The sequence below is a fragment of the Catharus ustulatus genome, chromosome 16, assembly GCF_009819885.2.
Source record: "Catharus ustulatus isolate bCatUst1 chromosome 16, bCatUst1.pri.v2, whole genome shotgun sequence".
NCBI classification, from domain to species: Eukaryota; Metazoa; Chordata; class Aves; order Passeriformes; family Turdidae; genus Catharus; species Catharus ustulatus.
The window spans coordinates 7,750,339-7,764,550 of NC_046236.1; the positions used below are offsets into that span (position 1 = coordinate 7,750,339).

Sequence of the window (14,212 nt, forward strand, 5' to 3'; positions counted from 1 at the left end):
CCTTTATGTACATAGCAAGGTGCAGAAAGTTTTCAATTCAATCTTTTCCAAGGCAAGCTCCATTTGGAAGGTATATAAGGTGGAATGAACTGTAGAACTTGGAAATACAGGTTCTTATTCCCTAGATCCAAACACTAGGACTAGTTTGGATGTGGTAAGAATAGATCCCCTACAAGAACTAGTGAATAGACAGTGTGAGCTGGATCCCAGAATTCCTCTGAAACACAATGAGGAGAAAACATGGGTTTATGTGAAAAGAACTTTTCATAAGTGAACCTTGGGAATCTAAGGATAAAATTTTAGCAGCTTCACTGCAGTAAAAAAGGAAATGCAGTTACGAAGTGTGGATTAATGGCTATTAATAATTGAATTTGTTTATTAATGTGCACTAATAATTTTCATTATAAAGGAAGGTCTTCCATCTGAATGGAAGGGGTACAATATAAGCTCCACAAATTCAACTAAATTTGTCCTAGTGATGATTAATGAGCTGCTAATAAGATGCTGAAGCTTTCTGATTAATAATTGGCTCTATATCTTCTGGTCCATCTCTGATCAAGACTGCACTGCACCGGGCCAGTATGTGATTGGTACTGGGGAAAAGAGCCAAGGGAAAAGACTCCTTACTGCCTGCTGGACATTCCCTGAAAGGCAAAACTGATCCTGTATCCAGTTCCTGGGTTTCACCCATAGGACTGGCTCAGAGAAATGGAGACCCCCCTGTCCATGTGCAAGAGGTTCTCATCCATTCAGCCCAAATCATGTACAAGAGGATACACTTTATAGCCAGAGATGAGTTATCCTGAGAATGGGAGGAGGAAAAGCAAGCACAGCAACACTATTGATAGGAAGTTTCTTGCCTTAGAATTGTGCCAAATTACACCTAGCCTGATCCATTTGTTATACTTGTCTAACATGCAGACATGCACAGATCCTTCCTCAGCTCACTCTGTTTCTCTGCCTGCTGTCCCACTATGGAGATATCTGGCTACTCTTCACTGTCTTTTCCCTTCTCATGTTAGTGACAGAAGCTGAATGCTGTCTTGATAACTAGTTTATCCTGAGTATATTATTTCAAGGATGAAATATAAATATTCTCAGGAAGTGCACTTTAATTAGAAGGTTATTGGCCAAGCAGAATTGCCTTCTGAGTCAGAGCTTGGAGGGACTGCTTTTCTCCTAAGGAAAAAATAAAGGACACTTCTCCCTTCCTCTGCAGGATGTGCACATCAATATAAAGCCTTATCACATCTGTACAGGGAATAATTATTGCAACAGAGGAACTCCTGCTGTCTGAGTAGTTTCTGATGGAAGAGTGTAGCAGTAACCTGCTCTTGACTCAAACTCCATTTCTTGGGCTACAGTAATTCTTGACTAAGATCTTTCCAGCTTCCTTTTACTTTTCCAATACTTAACTGAATCATCCAACTGAGCACTGCTTGGAAAGAAAGATAATCAAAAGATAATCTAGGGGTGAATCCTAACCTTGTGAGCTTCATTTAGGAACTGGAATTCCCCAGCATTGACAGCTTTATTATGAGTGCTGCTATCAATCCCTCCTAACCTTTCTCCTTTTTTTGGAAATGCATTCTTCATATACTTCAATCAAATTGTCTGTAAGTTCCTCAATTTATAAAAAAGTCTTCTCACCTTTGTTAATGGGAGTCACTACATAACTCTGACTAAACACTTGATTTGTTTTCTAATTTTCAAAAGAAATTGGCCCCAGTTATTACCAGTGTTATAAATTGTAAAAATCAGAAAAGAAGGGGAAAAAAGGAATAGATCCCCTTTATCTAGAAAATACCAGCTATTTCAAATTCTTTTAGATGTCATTCTATTAACTCAATAAAATTCTTTGTATTGATTATAATTCACAAATAATCCATAATTTAACTGGACCTTGCACAAGTTGGAAAGCTGTCTCTAGCTCTTGGCTTCTCCTAAAATTAACATACTCAAAAGCCATCAGATTTTCATCTAATAAGTCTCCGTGATTTCCAAAGCATTGGGATCTCTGCATACATCCCCACGCTGCCTTTTATGGAGATGTTCTGCTCAATACTCGCCGTTCCGCAAAAATGTAATGATAACAAATTCAAAACAAATACCTTTTAGGGACTAGTGTGTCAATTGCAAATGAGATAATAAAATTCATTGTTTACATCCAAGCGAACACAGCCAGGGCAGGATCGGGCACTAAACTGAAGTGACAACTTAATCAGAGCTTTGCTCTCAGAGGGTTCATCAGCTCAGCCCTGCCTGAGGGGGCTCAGCACGTCAGTCCAACCAGACAGTCCTGCTGCAAACTCCCTGTCAGGGCAAGCTGGGAGGGAAGGACAAGTGGGCTTGTTTTTCAACAAGTGTATTTCAGAAAAGGTTTTACTAGTATGTATGTATTCGATCATGACGAGCCTTCTGATTTATATTGAAAATATCTCATGTTGCTTCTTAATTATGCAAACATATATGCCTTTCACATAAATACCAACATTTTTAAAGGTGTGCATGCACACAGACACAGACACATACAGGTAAAAGAAGCCCATGAACATTTGGGATGGCGCTGAAGCTGCTTTCTGCACTGCCATCTACTGTCTTAATTTACTTATGGGATGTTCTCAGAAGTTTGCTGCTTTATTTTCCGTTTTATAAAAGGCATGTCACCTTTGAAATTACTGTAGTTCAGTAAATTGTCAGATTAGTTTTGCTTCAAATTTGTTCCCAGCATATTGAAAACATATATATATATGTAATGCTGGGACATTTATGTAAAAGCAATTCCACTCCTTCTTCTAATTTTTAAACATTTTTCCTGTTTAAAGAACAAGTTACTGATGAACTGATTATTTTACTTGGTTGCACTTTCTTTCATCAGTCCTTTATTAGGACTGAGAGGTTAGGAGCAGTTAAAGATGATCAGCAGCTGAGGTTTTTCATTCCCAAATGCAGGAGTGGTGGTTGTCTGCAGCAGGTACCTGTGACCACCTGCCCTGCCCTGCCCTGCACCTTGTGGCAGCATTGCTGCTGGCTCAGAGCACAAGTTCCCCTCTGCAGCCGCTGTCTTTCAGCAATGGCAGTGTCAGCAGTGACTAGAAGCAGGCTAGAACATCTGTCCCCACTTTCAGGCATGCACAGTCTCTATGCATTTTAAGCAGAACCCAACCAGTAACACACAAACCAGGATAAATCTGACAGGTCTGTGCCCATCCCCAGGTTAATTCTGTGCATGTGTTTGCAGAGCAGAGTAAGAGTTAACATGCCAGGGTCCCCATCCCCAAGTGTGACCCCCAGCACGGTCCCCAGCAGGGTCCTCTCCCCCCTGGTACTTACAGGTGTCCGATGGGGAGCACAGGGAGTTGGAGATACAGCCACCAGCCGGGACAGCCCAGTCCTTGCTGCCTCTGCAGCCTCCCTATATAGAGGAGGAGAATCTTGGCAGTGGGGAGGGGCCCTGGAAACCACGTCCTGCTGGAAAATCCTTTTGGTACCTGGCTTAAAAAGCACAGCCTGAGCCAAGGACCTCGTTCCCAGCAGGGCCTAACCCTGGGCTGTGGCCCCTGCCCCGAGCCACTTTTTAGGGAAGCAGGCTGGTTCTGGCTTTCAGAAGGATGTATGAAAGGGGTGCCCCTAATCACAAGTTCAGGGTTTCACCCTTTTTTCCTGTTATTTGACAAAGCAGATGGACCTTTAACTCCTTCCTGCCTTGGCAGTATCCCTGTCCCTCATGGCCCTGTGCCTAGAAGGGCAAAGGACAGGTCACGGCCTGTGTGGCACAGGATGTTTCCTACCCACTGCCCGTGCATTTTGGAGCCAAGTCCCTGAGTTCAGGGGTTGGGTAAAGAGGGTTATTCCTAACACAGCAGGACTGTAGGGGTGGAGGTGGCTCTGGGTCTCCCTGTGTTTATGTGACATTTGGAGCCTGGGGCTGGTTTAAGCCTCCTTTGCCCCTGGGGCTGTTTGCCACCTTCCTAGCAGATTTGCCAAAGTTTCTTTTGCGATCCAGTGTGCAGCTCAGTTCTTGGGAAAGGACTGAAAGTACTTGTTCATATATAAGAAATACCCCCCTGTGTCTGTAAAAGCAGAAGGGAAGTGCTGAGGAGCTGGGGCAGATCCCTGGGATGCACGGACAGAACAGGGAGCAGGCACCGTGTGCTGGCAGGGACAGGACGAGGACAGGGAGCTGGCAGCCGGACCTGCCGGGGTTAGGGAGTGATCTGGTCCTCATCAAACCTTCCTCACAGCCCCCAAACCTTCAGTCCCCAGCTGTCCCCCCTCCTTCCTCCCCTAGTAGCCAACAGCCTTGTGCAGTAGGACCTGTGGATGGAGATATCCCAAAAAGGGAAAGCTAGGATACTCTAGGAATTCCCATCAACGTGCCAAATACAAAATACCGAAACAACCCCCTCTCAGCAACAGACTAAATATGGTGTATACCCAAAGGATCAGAGCACAGGCCTGAGGGAAATTATTTCTCTTGACATCAACAGCTTTGTCTTCTCTGGAAAATAAACCCTCCTGGGGAAGATGGATGGAGCTCATATTGGTCTCATCATCCTAAAGAAATACCTATGAGGGGAGGCTGGCTGAAAACCTCTGCTGTCACTGGGTCAGGAATTTGCAGGTGTGATAAACCTGTAGCCCCTTCTTCTAGTTCTGGCCAGTGGTGAAAAAATTTGGACAAAGAGGAGAGAGGGAAAGAGCCCTGGGGTTTCTGCTCGACAACATTTCAGAAATAGCAGATGCAGGGTCAAGTTTGGGACTCAGCTGGAGAAGACCAGATTTTCAGGGCAGTGACACAGTCCCAGAGGTCACAGACCGTCCTGCCAGAGGGAGGGTTGGTGTCTGCAGGGGTGTGGGGCTGCACGGAGCCATGCAGAGCCTTCCAGGACCCAGCAGTGCCCTATCAGACCTGTGCATGTGTGACTCTGTTGGAGCAAAGCCAGGGGAATGATCACCACGACATAAATCCAAGAAACTTGTCCTTGTTAGCAGAAAGTCCCTCACAGGGCAGGGTAGTTCACCCTATTTTACTTTTCCCCCTGCAGTTTCTTGATTGCAAACTTAACTTTTAATTAGAAACACAATGAAATGCAAGGGAATCCTCTGAAAAGTATGATCATTTTAACATTCATCAAAGTTATTCTAAGAAGCTCCTTTTAAACACATGCAGCTGTTTCACAAAACCAGACACATTATAATAGTAGCTTAAAAAGGAGTGGAAATTATTCTGGCTGGTCTGCAAACCACTGCACACGCAGGCTTACTGCCCGAGGAGGGAGTTTAACAGCAGCAGTGCTGGAGGGTGATATATGATGTGACATTAAATGGAGCTGGAAAGTCCAAAAAAATATTACTGCTGGGACTGAAAGAGTTGCACTCTCAAGCCATGGGGGGTAGGAACTGATTAATGTAAGCATGGCTTCCAACCTTCACTTAAAAGCAAATGTAAGGATATATTAATCTGATAGTCTGGTTGGGGGTTCCTGAAAGTTGTGGTGGTTGTTTCAAACCAAAGTTGCCTCAAAATGAAAGCTGTGGATTCCCAGTGGATAATGACTTTGTGACAAGAAAATAAGCTTTGTTTAAAGCCCCTTGATTTGTTTATTTATTTGTTTTAATTACTTTTCTGGAAAAAAAAATAAAGCATTGAGCAGCCTACCCTTAAATATCTCCTTACTGAATTTGCTCTGTAAATATTGTACTTGGGGAAAAGAAAGAGGACCCAAGAAGGAAAGAAGTGAACTTTTAACTGCTTTACCATGGTGTAACCTGAACACAAGAGATGGGAAGAAAAAAAAAAAAAGCACAGATAGTGATGTTAGTTTGCTAGATAAAGCATCAGGTAAGCAATTTTTGTTTTGTTTGAAAATGTTTTTACGTAAGTTTTACCAACCATGTTTCTCTAAGATGACAAATGTAATTAGAACAGGTAACTGTACTGGTGGATCACCACCTGTGCCAAGCTGTGCCCTTGCAGCAGGAGGGACAGTCTGTGTCCAAGCCAGGACAATCAATCTTGAGAACAGTCTGATGAGAGAAAATAATCGCCAGCCACTTGATGTTTGTGCCACGGGCTGCAGTGGTCAGGTGAAGGGTACAGAGCAGGTCTGAGTCAGCTGCTGCTGAAAGGGTGTCTTTGCAAGCGTGAACAAACCTTTTGGGGTTTCTTTTCCTCAAGGTGATTACCCAGGGCTAATCAGTCCTCCGGAAAAGTGATCCAGTGACACTGAGATTGGGTGCCTGACGCGAGGGCGCTCAGGAAGGAGAACGTAACTGACTCCTCAGAGAGAGCTGATAAAGCTTCAAAAATCTCCCCTGTGCAGGACAGAAACTAAAACCTCTGAAACAGCACAGCTGCCCTGCAGTCGAGAGACACAGTTTGCTCTCATTGGAGGAGAGAGCAAAAATTTGGTCTTAAAGAATTTTTTATTTTTAAAACGTGGGTTAAGTTCTTCCAAAGTACTTTCCAGATCTGATATCCACACCAGACTGCACTGGCTCCTTGTCACCTTCACTTGTGATAACGTGCTTAGACAACAAACAGCCTCTTTTAATGGAATTCCCTCCATTATGCTCTTGGTTAATGTTCTATCTCCAATAAAATTCACAAATGCATTTTGCTGTTTAAAGACCCTAAACTTCCATATACTTGTATCTTTGGGTTTTTTTCATTTTCTGTTGTCAGTAGAAAGAGTAAGGACAGTTAGTACAAGACATCCCAGGCTGCAATTACACAACTTCTGAAGTTAAGAAAATAATTTTTGTGTATGCTCACCTATTTGGCAATTTCTTCTAAAACATGAACCTGTGAAATATTTTGATCTAAATATTGATCTCACCTTAAAATTTTAAGGGATGCTAAGTGCATTCATGTGGGACAGATTTTGCAGTTCTTTTCACCCAGTTACAAGGCAGGCAGTTTGTCATTCAGAGGACTTGCTGTATGTCAGCATCTTGAAAGATACTCATATTTCATGTACTGTTCAGATAAATGCTAGACAATTAATAATATGACTAGGCCAGTATGTTTTCACAGATATATTTCAAAGCTTTGTTGTAAATAAACATCACTGGAAATACACTGTAATTTGCCTTTAGTTTGCTTGTACAGTGACTATACTTTGAAACAAGAGATTGTTTCTAACCCCAGATATGGCTGTGAGGGTATTGGAGAATTAGATGAAATGCAAGTTGCACCCAGAGCAAACAGCCAAATTCCACCCACTGTCCCTACAGAGTGTCTGTACAATGGGTGAATCCCCAGAGAAAATAGTCCAAAGATTCCTTTTGTTTTAAATGTATTTTGTCTCTGATTTCAGACATAGACCTTTACCTCAAAGCTCAGTGAAGGGCCCTTGTAGCAGCCACTGCTTTCCTGACTGTGGAGAGAGGAGCCTGCTGAGCTGTGTGCTTGGGAAAGGACAGGTACCAAACATTCCTTTGCCTTCTTCAACCTAAGGAAATTTTTTTTAAATTTCTACCATTAAAAATTAATTTCCCAGGGAGCTCCATGGCACCTGGGCAGCATCTGAATGATCTATGGTGGGAAGACAGAAAGCAGAAGCAGTGGCTGTTTACACTGAAACATTTGCATAGCAGAGAAGGTTTGAGCTTTTGTTTTCACAGCCTTTTTCTTTGCTGTTGCAAAGATAATTCAGAATCCAAATATGCATAACAATTTGATCTGCTGCTTCATGGAAATGCATGGGTCTAGCACTGAACTTCTAGAAAATCAAATTAAAAATTCAGGGATGGCTCTTCAGCCCAGCAGCTGAAGGTGACAGAGGTGTGAGCACAGAGATTCCCTCTCCTGGTCCAGTGGTCAGCTGCCACTGCTGCAGAGGGCTCACAGATGGATTTGATTGAGGTTTATTTGCAAACACATGTCCTCCCCTCCTGGCAGCAGTCCTGAGACACTCAGATCAGCCAAGGAGGAGCTGCCAGCACTGCCAGTCACAGGGAGGAGATGAGCTCACTGCCGAGGCTTCAAAGGGTAAGTGCAGCCTCTCTGCAGCTCCATGTTAGAGTACAGATTGCTTGTAGAAATAAAAGTACCCTGCAACACCAACTGGGTCAAATCAAGATAAAGGCAGAATTTCACACTGTGCACAACCTGGGGTCCTTTCAACTTCACAAACTGCAGGTTTTCTTCCTCTCTTCCCCCCTGCACTGTACCAGTTATCTAACAATAAAGATTTTTAAGGACCTGACTCTAGAGATTTATTTATACAAAACTCCTCTCGGTACCACTGGTATATTTAGCATTTATGCATTTTGTGAAAATGAGAAGAGAAAAAAATAGATGTTATTTTTTATGTACAAGTCTGGCTTTTAAAATAAATTACCATTTCAAAACATGTAAATACCTCAGCTAAAAAAGAGTTCTGGGAATCAGTAATCTACTATCAACTTTATTTTTAGCTTTTCCTGACTTTGGGTTTCATGCTGTTTGGGAAAAAAACCCAGAAGTTCCTTCCCCTCCCATATACCCAGTGTTACACCATACAATTTATAGCAACTCCAGATGGAAAAAACTTACTCTTGTTTGTTTGCTGGCATGAAGATAAATATAGTCCCCATTTCTGGAGAATTAAAAACAACTATCCTTCTAAACCACTTCAATTTTCCAATAGAATTTATTTTCCCTTACTTATCTCAAAGTTGCAGCCTGTTTTTAAAAATAATTATTAAAATGTATAGTTTGAACACTCTCAAAATACCACACAGAATAAAACTGAAAAAATTTTATTTAGAAACATAGGAAAAACACACAAAGATCTAAGTGCAGAGATGATAAGTTATTATATAAAAATGTATTGGATAAACTCAGTATATTCAGGTGCAATTCTGGACACAGAATTCACTGGTGTGACTCTCTATACAGTTTTCCTTCCATCAGGGGATAGAGAGAGAGAGCTTTGCTAACATTTTTTAAATTGACAGTAAGCATGACCTTGTCATCCTGTCTCATGAGTAGACATTACAAGCTAAAATGGTCCCACTGGATTTATTGGAGAAATTTATGCAATGAAGAATGTCCTAAATTAAATCTGACAGACCTTGAAATGAGAAATTAGAAAATGAAAGATATCATCTCTTTATACTTTGTAAAATAAGAGGCTCTTCGATGTTCATGCCAGCCATCCTTCCAGGTTCTGGAATTCTGTCTGAAAATGAAACACAGACAAAAATATTCTCATGCATCTGGAGGTGCACAGTGTGTTGTCTTCTACTATTGCCAACTTTGATGCACAGTATCATCACAGGGAATTTAGGAAATTTACAGATAAATGTTTCCATGCAGCTGTAGGAGAGAAAAGCTTTTACATCTCTAAGATTAGATTTCAGACAACTTCCAACTCAGCTGTAGTGAATGAGGTAAAGAAACACCATATTCCATACTTTGGAATTATTTGTGGAAATATTCCATATTTCCACACTATATTTTATCAGGATCTCCAGTCTGCTGGAATACTCATACATCTAAATAAACAAGGTAATTTCTAAGGTGAAAAGCAAGCTAGATGTTAAATAAGAGACTTGAAAGGTTGAGTTCATGAATGGACTTGATTACCTGAATATGCAGCCTAATGAAAAGAGTTGAATAATTAGTATTTTAAACTCACTGCCTTTAGGTCTCCACTAACATACTCCACAAACACATGCAGAAAGTAATTTCAGAATATATTTACTTAAAGGTTCAAAGCCTTAAAACTTCTATGTTTTTGTTTAGTTCTTAAAAAAGCAATGTGCTGTTGTGTCTTATGGTTGATACTGAGTTCTGTAACTAACTGTAACCAATTAAATCTCCATGTGAAGTTATATTGGAGTCAACAGGGCAGGGTGACCCTGTGGAGTCAGCAGAAACAAAAATATACTTTAAAAACAATTCTCCTATACACTCAGGTTGTTTTAAAAATGGAGAAATTTCTGAAAGGAATAACTGTTTTCTAACAAAGGTAATTTATAGCAGTTTTGGTATGGAAATTTTGTTTCTTCAGCCCCCTCTTCTGGCAGAAGAAAAACATCATTGTCTCAATGAATTATCTGTTAAGAAACCGTTAGTACTTCTCACCCTTTTAGATGTCACTAAGATCTCAGGCTTCATACTTTGGAACTTCTTGGATACAAACCAAACAGTTCATAGTATTAACAGGAGAGTAATAAATATTCACAATAAAAAATGAAGCAATAAGCCAAGCAGACTCTTAGAAGGAAAAAGCTGGACCAATGAACCTTTTCATTCTCTAGTAGGTGGTATTAATTGTAACCAGTCCAAAAGCAGACCAGAAAAGGCAAGTAAGATTTAGCAGTGTAGAGCAATGAACTTTGGGCTTAAGCTTTTGTGACAAATAGGGTATGAATTATGGTCTCAGAAAAGGTTTATGCCCATGTAAAGAACTGACAGCTAAAGAGTTAAGAACTTGCTATAGAAATTAGGTTAGACCAGATAAGAAACAGAGATATACCCATCATTTAATAAATTTTATTGAGAATTTAGATTAAAATCTTGTGTTGAATTCCCAATATAGTGAGACTGTGTCTAGCTGACCCTTTTCAGGTTTGTATTACTAGGGAGTACAATTTGACCAGGTGAACTTTTAGGGAAATGGTAAAGCCATTTGGTGTCAGATGAAAGCATTCCTTGCACAGGGAAGGAGGTACAGTGTCCAGCTGCATGTTTATGCATGGTGTAAGAAATCTGGTCACAGACAAAAGTTCAGCAAAAATGACATTGCACCCACCTTTCTGATTTCTCTCAGCAGGTGGTTTGCCAAGGGTCTGCTTTGGATAATTCAATAAAGACACTTTTGGAGGGATGTTCTGGATACCTTCTTCTTTACCACCATGTAAGAAATGACAGAGAATTCCATACAGGAGAGGTCTGCTTAAGGAGAAATTAAAAAGTAGTCTGTAAAGTCTATGAAATAATGAGCATTAAAAGTACACCCTTCCTCCAGGACTTCTTATATCTTAGTATTTACTTCTACAATAGGTATGGATATCTTTAATGACACAAAACACATCCAAGTAACATTACATAAATAAACACAGACTTAAGCTTCCCCTGAACACCAACACTGCCCTAAAAAGCTCAGACTAAGAGACACTCTCCACTGAACTCCAGCTCTCCTGGCAGGTGAAGAACTGGAGCATGTTTAGCACAGGAGCACATTCTCACCCATGGATCAGAAGGATGCACACACACACAAATCAGACACTGGTGGGCTACAGGCCAGCCCACCACAGCACATCTCCAGCTTGGCTCTTCCTAAGCCCAGCAGGCTCAGACAGCACAAGATACAGAGAATGCTGAACGTGTCCGAACCTGCTTCAGCCCTCAGGTCATTAATGCAGTTTTATTGGAGCACTCTGATTTTATATCTAATCTCACTGTAATATTTTTATTGCTCCACACAGCAATTCCCAGATATGCAAAGAGCAGATCTACTTTCTGTAGAAAGCAGACTGTTCTGGTGAGAGAGCTGTGTTTTGGTGCACAAGGGCCCTAGCTGGAGAATGCCACTGTGTTGGCAGAATTCAGTGTTAGTTTGGAGTATGTCTGAAAATGGCTCCATGTTTGCCATCATGAAGCTGAATCCAGCATATCAGAACAGGCCTGGGATCAGCCACGTTTCAGTTGGTGAGAACATTTACATGTGATTTATACTAACACTACAGAGAAAAATACACTGGTATACAGAATAAAGAATATACTGTGCATTCCAAAATTCCTCCTTACACTGACTTTCCACTTGCATCTTCAACTACATTCAGCTCCTTGGCAAGAAATTGTCTATCCAAGGGTACTTCAGGCTGGCCGGATTCTGGAAAACAAAATCCCTGAATCTTAAGACCAGTAAGAAAAATGTCACCAATTAACAAATCACTTCAAAAGATCATGAGAGCATGCACCTCCCTTTTAGACTATTAATACCTAACAGTGGATTGCAATTCCAGGGAACTCACTTAAGCATTAGTGATTCACACTGGTATAATTTACAATACCACATTAAAATTTTTATCTTCACTCTTAAAAAATCTAAGAAAACTATTAAAGAAATCTTACAGTATAATGATAAATTCATCAGGCAAACAACTTTATCTAAACTAGTACTCCCAGCCATTTCAAGAAATTTGAATTTGCAGGCTGTTACCAAGTTTTCTTGCTCTTGCATCACCAATGTGTCAAACAAATTACCTCAAGGGTAAAGGAGCAGAGAATAAGTTTTCTTAAATCTAATGGAGTTATTTAGCTTAATGCTGCAAGCAGAGCTGTGCAGAGGTTGTTTGTACCCTGTTATTTCTCGAGGGAAGACAAGATTATGCAGCTTGTCACACTTACTAATTCCATAATATCAACGGAATTATCCAACCAAACAATTACTGATTACTGTTACAGCGATGACACACATTCACGGCCAATACCTGCCGTGAGAACAGACGCTGTGTATTTGTACTTGTTGTACTCCAGGTACTCCCGAATGAGCTCGTTGATCAGCAGGTTCTCCCGGGACAGCGTCGGCCGCGGCTCGCTCTGGTCGTCCAGGGCATTGAACACCTCAGCTCTGATCCTCGCTTTGATCTGGGCAAGAGCTCCTCTTTTTTCCAGTGTGTCCTTTAAAACTATCCCCACAAAAGCCAAACAGCATTAATTAGCCCCGATACAAACAGGGTTTCGGCGTACGGCACTGCGACAGCGATAAGGTATCAGCACGGGCCGGTACCCACCAGTCCAGGCACCACACAGATAAGAGTTAAGCCTTCACAGAAGTCACAAATACAATTTCGTTTTTCAGTCGCAAGCATACATTCTGGCAATTTAAGAAGCAGGATGTTACTGCACCAAGATGCGTTTAATATTGAAGTATACTGAAATACAGCCCACGGTATATGACGGGGGCAGCGCCGAGGAACGGCAGCGCCCGTCAGCGCCCGCAGCAGCCCTGAGACCCATCCGGGTGGCCGCGGAACCTGGGCCGCCCTCCCGCCCTCCGGTGACCCGAGAGATCCCCGGCCCCGGCCCGGCCCCGACCTGCTTTGAGCTCCGCCACCGTCGCCATGGCCGCGCCGCGACCCGGATGGAGCCGCGCGCACTGCGCAGGCGCGGGGCTGGGCGGGAGAGAGCGCCCTGAGGGAACAGCGCGGGATGGGAGAGAGCTCCATGAGGGAACAGCGCGGGGATGGGAGAGAGCTCCATGAGGGAACAGCGCGGGGCTGGGCGGGAGAGAGCGCCCTGAGGGAGCAGCGCGGGGATGGGAGAGAGCTCAGTGAGGGAACAGCGCGGGGCTGGGCGGGAGAGAGCTCAGTGAGGGAACAGCGCGGGGATGGGAGAGAGCTCCATGAGGGAACAGCGCGGGGATGGGAGCGTCCTGAGGGAACAGCGCGGGGATGGGAGAGAGCTCCTTCAGGAGACAGCGCGGAGCCGGGCGGGCGCTCCTGCAGGGACAGCGCCGCTACCGCCCGGCCCCTCATGGAGCGGGAGCCCCGGGGATCCCTCTGCTGCCAGCGGCCCGCGGGCAAGGTCGTGCCGGGATAGAACGAGCGGCATCAACAGCGCCTCCGTGCAGCTCCCGCTCGGTGTCCTGCTGTGCCCGCCCGCAGTCCAGCCCTGTCAGCTGGGCGGAGTGTCAGGGCTGCCGTGCTTTCTCCGTCTCTAATTTCAGAGGTTGGCAAAGATCGGGGAAGGAAACATTGAAAATGAGCGAGAATTTCTCCCATGTGTGTGGCGGAGCAGTTTTGCACAGGGCCCCTGACAGACGTGCAGTTGATTAAAAGGACTCGCCAAAGCTGAGCTTCTAATGAACAGGCCTTGCCAAAATGTAACTGTATACGGGGTGTTTTGCAACCCTGGCGTGTCTGGAGGCTGCTGTGTGTGCTCCGTGTTGCTGGGATGAGTCAAGTGTTTATTTTGTCAATGCATTAAGTATTTCCCAAAGGAAATGCAGCCGGTGTGGGTGAACAAACTGGAGTTGCTATTGTCTGGATGGAGCAGCGTGCTGGGGCTTGAAGGAAAATGTGAGTCCTCTTAGGCAGTAAAGCCTAAGACAAGGCTTAAGTGTGGGGGTTGGGGAGGTTGTTAGATTGTTTTGTTTTGTTTGTTTTTTACATTTCCTCTCAAAGCAAATATTTATATGACAATCTTCCAAGGAATCTCTGGTAGAGGTCAGTAAATAAAATTTAGTAAAATCCGAAGTGCTGGTGAGGT

The 14,212-nt window shown here is 43.1% G+C and overlaps 2 protein-coding genes across 3 annotated transcripts in view; both read right to left on the bottom strand.

Annotated features, from left to right (window-relative positions):
- Nucleotides 1-3,394, bottom strand: part of MYH11 (myosin heavy chain 11) — a 55,433-nt gene extending 52,039 nt beyond the window's left edge. Inside the window, exon 1 of the mRNA XM_033073698.1 lies at nucleotides 3,334-3,394. The gene's annotated coding sequence lies outside the window, so the exon portion shown is untranslated. The remainder of the gene's footprint in view (nucleotides 1-3,333) is intronic.
- A 5,338-nt stretch (nucleotides 3,395-8,732) lies between these two features.
- Nucleotides 8,733-13,095, bottom strand: CEP20 (centrosomal protein 20). Of its 2 annotated transcripts, none has more exons than XM_033073697.1 (5): nucleotides 13,040-13,095; nucleotides 12,433-12,630; nucleotides 11,747-11,831; nucleotides 10,749-10,888; nucleotides 8,733-9,170 (listed from the first exon to the last, which is right to left on the bottom strand). In XM_033073697.1, exons 1-5 carry the CDS (start codon nucleotides 13,065-13,067, stop codon nucleotides 9,094-9,096), a joined length of 528 nt encoding a protein of 175 aa, XP_032929588.1. In that variant the 5' UTR covers nucleotides 13,068-13,095; the 3' UTR covers nucleotides 8,733-9,093. The 2 variants fall into 2 exon arrangements, with proteins under 2 accessions (XP_032929588.1, XP_032929586.1); XM_033073695.1 differs by having other exon boundaries at nucleotides 10,749-10,891.
- Between the last annotated feature and the right edge of the window lie 1,117 nt (nucleotides 13,096-14,212).

What these genes read in the sequence shown, in the direction of transcription:
- CEP20 (XM_033073695.1), bottom strand. Translation starts at nt 13,067, where the DNA reads ATGGCGACGGTGGCGGAGCTCAAAGCAG. An exon ending in GGTGGCGGAGCTCAAAGCAG is followed by an intron (nt 12,631 to 13,039) that starts GTCGGGGCCGGG and finishes TTGTGGGGATAG; the next exon opens with TTTTAAAGGACACACTGGAA. An exon ending in GATGCAAGTGGAAAGTCAGT is followed by an intron (nt 10,892 to 11,746) that starts GTAAGGAGGAAT and finishes TTTCTCCTTAAG; the next exon opens with CAGACCTCTCCTGTATGGAA.